Raw genomic sequence first — 4,847 nt, 5'->3', positions numbered from 1 at the left:
GTATCACAAGATTTTTATCAAGGGGAGAAGGGCAAGAGGAAAGGATGAGGGTAGACCACATGGGCCATGTGTCATGAAAGTTACAGCTTGAGAAACAGAAAAGGCATTATGAATGGAATTGGCCCCCGGGAGCACACAGGGAGGTGTGGCTTTGTTGGAGGAAATGTGTCACTGTGGAGGCAGACTTTGAGGTCTTGTATATGTACAAGCCATGGTCAGTATCTCAGCTCAGTTCCTGTTGCCTGTCAATCAGTACGTGGGACCCTCAGCTCCAACCCATTAAATGTTTACCTTCATAAACTGCAGGGTCACAGTGTCTCTTCAAAGCAACAGAAACCCTAACTAAGTCAGTAAGGAACATTTCCCTATAGTCACTCTGCCCGTACCTGTCACTCCTCAGAGCTGACCAATGGAGACCCATCTCACACTTGTTCTGAGCCATGGAGTGTAGCCTGACTTGGACCTTTCCATGGCTGTTTCTCCCAGGAGCTGACATCACTGAAACAGCTGCTGGAGCCAGAACTGTCTCATGTTCTTCAGGGAAGGAGAAAGCATAAACACTGGTGTGTGGAGACCTGTTTCCTCAATGCTCACCACACTGGACATGCTGTCACAGCCACCCTGACATGCCTGGGCTACCCATCCTCATATACTCCAAGCAACCTCCGACCCCTGCTTTTGACTTGTGCTCTGCTTGGTGGGGCTCTCCGAGTCAGCTTCAAGCCTACCCCTGCCCCAGGACCCAGGTGTAATGAACTCTAAATGCCATGTGCCCTGCATAACTGTGCTGGAAGTACCTTTAATGATCCCACTATATACCTGAGGTTGCATATCTGCATTAATATTTTAATTGGTAATACTAAAGGTACTACTTGAAGCCAATGTTTGCCTTTGAATCATGTAACATCCACGAAGGCACAGATAAGGATGAATGTGTCCCACTTATTTGTTTTGTTTTTTGTTTTTCGAGACAGGGTTTCTCTGTGGTTTTGGAGCCTGTCCTGGAACTAGCTTTTGTAGACCAGGCTGGTCTCGAACTCAGAGATCCGCCTGCCTCTGCCTCCCAAGTGCTGGGATTAAAGGCGTGCGCCACCACCGCCCGGCTGAATGTGTCCCACTTAGACTGGCCTTCCAGGTGACCAACTCTCAGAGAAGAGCCTGGCAAACTAGGAGCAAGGATACTGTAGAGGAGCAAAACAAACAGCTAAGCCCCATGTCACCAGAGCACACACTGTTCCCACAGTCCACCTGCCTTTGGAAACAGTTCTTTACAGCCTACTTCTCTCCATGGCATTTCCCCCAATTTATGACCAACCTGAACACTGGCAGCTGTGACCAGCCCCTAGACAACATGAGCCCCTAGGACATCTGTGGCTCCAAAGCTGAGAAACACCCTGGGTGTTTGCTCCTTTCAATGCAGAAACAAGTCTATCTTTTGTATTGTTCTCTGAGAGAGATTTAATTTACAACACCTACAGTATTTTCTATGTTATTATAGGTTAAAAAAAATGTCACAGCCAAAGAAATTTATTTTAAAATAGAAACATACATACATACATTAAGCTTTAAACAATCAAATTTTAAACAAAAGGAAAAAAGAGCCATTTGATCCCAGAGTCCATACAGAACGACTTTTCATGTCTGTGAAATCCACATAAGGGGCACTTGGACAAGTTGACGTGGAAATCCATCATTCTCTCTACCCTTGTGTGCTCAGGTGTCCAATGGCTGCCATGGGACACTCGTGCACTGAGAGCTACCGTTGGGTGACTGCCCACTGGCACCATGACCAGGACCCAAGTTCTCGTGGGCTGTGTGGTTAAGTGCTATGAGGGTGCTCAGGGATACTGAGAAATGCTCAGAGGGATTTGGCAACGCAGAAGATGTGATGTCTAGAAGTTCCCCTAAAGCCCCCAGGAATACTCATGGCACAACTGTGCTGTGCAGTGCCACCTGGGGGCCTGGGCTAAGACGTTCAGTCTGGGTGGGGCTTCCGTTTAGGCTGCTCCTCATAAGACTCCCCAAATTCATTGACCCTGCTCTTATCCACAGGGTAAAGCCTGCAATGGTAGGGATGGATAACGATTAGTGAGACAGGCCCTTTCTGTCCTTTGGCTCCTCTGCAAACACCCTCCAGTAATCTGAGACACCTCCATGTCAGGGACCTTCACAGGTCTGGGAGCTGCCTCCCCCCTCTCTAGAGCTGCATTCTGCAGGGTTGGGAAACAAGAGCTTGGCTAACCAGAGAAGGAAGAAAGACCTGCAGTAGGGTGGGACCTGGAGAGGGCCCAGTGCGGGGAACAGTTACCAGAACAAGTTCTAGACAATTCCTGGCTTTTGAGCACTCTGCCCATATGGCTATGTTCTTCAATCCCGCAACTGCCTACTCTAGCAATCCAGCCCTGCCTCTGTGAAGACACCAAGGCAGGGAGGGATGCAGTGTCCACTGTGTGAAGTTCTCCTTGATGCCCCACAAACAGTAAGACAACTAGATCTTAGCTTTAAACAAAGCCACCTCCCATCAAAAGCCCTGGGGCTGGCTTTCTGCATAAAGACTCGGGACCACTTCAAGGGTGCCCTGCTGGCTTGAGACGTTGGGACTCTCACAGAATAGGCCTGTAGCAGGTGTCAGTAGCTGAGTTCCTAACAAGCCCATATCTATCTTCAGATGTGTCAGGGAACCAATTATGGATGTGAAACCTAAGACCCAGACCCCATTCAGCATGTGGGTGTGGTGCTATGTTCCTATGACAGAAGTTCTTCCCAGACACACAGCTCATTGACATAAAAGCCTAGCCCAGGAACAGCTGCAGGCAGTTGAAGTAGTTTTGGGAAGACAGGCTCATCCTGTATTAGATGTAGTGGCATTTCATTTATGTTGTAATAAAGCTTGCCTGAAGTTCAAAGAGTAAAACAGCCCCACTGGTCAGTCTTACAGACCAGGCAGTGATAACACACACCTTTAATCCCAGTAGCCATACTAGATGCTATAGAAACCAGTCCTAGAGAGGAATATAAGACAGGAGGAGACAGCTCTCAGGCTGTCATTCTGAGATTCCTGGAGGCAGGATCGCCATATCAGACAGAGGTAGAAGTAAGAGCCAGTGGCTGGTTGCTTTACTTTTTTTTTTTTTTTTTGGTTTTTCGAGACAGGGTTTCTCTGTGGTTTTGGAGCCAGTCCTGGAACTAGCTCTTGTAGACCAGGCTGGTCTCGAACTCACAGAGATCCGCCTGCCTCTGCCTCCCGAGTGCTGGGATTAAAGGCGTGCGCCACCACCGCCCGGCTTGCTTTACTTTTCTGACCTTCAGGTTTAACCTCAATTTCTCTGAGATTTTATTAATCGTGTTCCAGTTGGACAGTCACAGCTTGGAAAGCTTAGAGGAAGCACTGCCATCCTAAGGGGATGAAGGGGAGGGAGGGGCTCAGGCTCCAGGGGCAGCTGCTGGGGATCGGGAGGTAAGGTGGCAATACTCTGAGAAGCCCTTTCCTCATCATGGACTTAGAGAAGATGGGCAGCCTAAGCCTCTACTGATTTAAGGCTTATTCCAGGAAACCCCAAACCAGGCTCTACCTATGCAGCCCACAGGCAGTGATGCATACACACAACAGAAAGGCCAGATGCAAGCCTGAGTAGGCAAGGGAGGCCAGGCAAGCATTTGTGTTTTAATAAACGTGTCTTCTAGAGGCTTTCCCTCGGCCAGGTTGGTAGCCTGGATATGCCATTCTGGTCTGAGGCCCTGGTGGTGGCTATTAGCTGCTGCTGGTGGGTACAGTCCAGGCCCAGGTGAGAATGCCACTGACTTCTACCTGCAGGGCATGTAGCCTGAAAGACCAGCACCCCCACCCCGCCCCACGCTGGAGAGCTGTGCTTGAGGACAATCTTACACTGTCATCACAAGACACAGCTGGAACCTATTTTGGGCAACAGAGAAAAGCCACCACCCACCAGGTCTGCCTGAACCACAGACAGGTGCAGGGTTCTACAGCCAAGGAGTTGCATATGCACACTCACCACCTCTGGTAAAGGTAGACCAGGAACACCACGTCATCTCTGAAACAGGCCAGTCGGTGGGATGTGGGCATGGTGATGATGAAGGCAAAGACATCATCAATGAAAGTGTTAAAAGCCTGCAAAGCCAGATGAAGCAGTGAAACCATCACAAAGCTGGAGTCCGACATTTTATGGCTCCTCAGCAGCTGGCGGGACCCCTCACTGGGATATCCACAGCAACACTGCGTGAAGACGGCCCAGAGCTGTGCCAGAAGGGCAGCAGGGTCCCAGGCCCAGGAGTCTTCAGTTCTCTGTTGAGAACCAAGAGCACAGCTGGGAAACACGAGCAGAGCAGCCTGGGCTGGCTCCTCAGAGAACTGAAACTGCTCCCTATAAGCTCAGTCTACCAACCCTGTACGAAGGGTCCCAGGCTCTGTTGGAAAAACACAGAGCTCTGGTCTCACACTGAACCAAAATATATTTGCGTTTTGACAGTGCTGCCAAAAAGGAACGTGACCCTTCACTCACAACTCCCCCTTACCATGTCTACGCGAACCGTCATCCTGTAGTTGGTGGCTTTACAATTTGAAAAGATGTCTTAGTTTTTTCAAAGTGGAAAGAGCCAAAAGTACCGTGTGTCTGTGAGCTCATGTGCATGCGCCCCACAAAGGGTCTTCCAGGCATTCTTGGCATGGACTTGGTGCTTACCTTGTAGGTAAAGGCCTTCCAGGGTAGGTGTGCCACTGACTTCATCTGAAACAAGAAGATACCACAGTCAGTCACAGGCAACATAGAGAACATAGGAGTATTACCTTAGCAGAGACACCTGGCCTTACCTTGTAATTGACAAAGAGC

General features: G+C 49.4%; 1 protein-coding gene across 1 annotated transcript in view; it reads right to left on the bottom strand.

The window, feature by feature from the left end:
- Window positions 1–1,609: 1,609 nt before the first annotated feature.
- The window catches only part of Clptm1l (CLPTM1 like), a 16,384-nt gene continuing 13,146 nt past the window's right edge, over window positions 1,610–4,847 (bottom strand). The window contains exons 13-16 of the mRNA XM_026783715.1: window positions 4,829–4,845; window positions 4,701–4,745; window positions 4,014–4,129; window positions 1,610–2,060 (exon numbers count right to left, since the gene is read on the bottom strand). Coding sequence (XP_026639516.1) covers window positions 1,976–2,060; window positions 4,014–4,129; window positions 4,701–4,745; window positions 4,829–4,845 — 263 coding nt within the window. The 3' untranslated portion in view covers window positions 1,610–1,975. The remainder of the gene's footprint in view (window positions 2,061–4,013; window positions 4,130–4,700; window positions 4,746–4,828; window positions 4,846–4,847) is intronic.

The sequence above is a fragment of the Microtus ochrogaster genome, chromosome 19, assembly GCF_000317375.1.
Source record: "Microtus ochrogaster isolate Prairie Vole_2 chromosome 19, MicOch1.0, whole genome shotgun sequence".
NCBI lineage: Eukaryota > Metazoa > Chordata > Mammalia > Rodentia > Cricetidae > Microtus > Microtus ochrogaster.
This window is presented reverse-complemented; position numbering and strand designations above follow the sequence as displayed.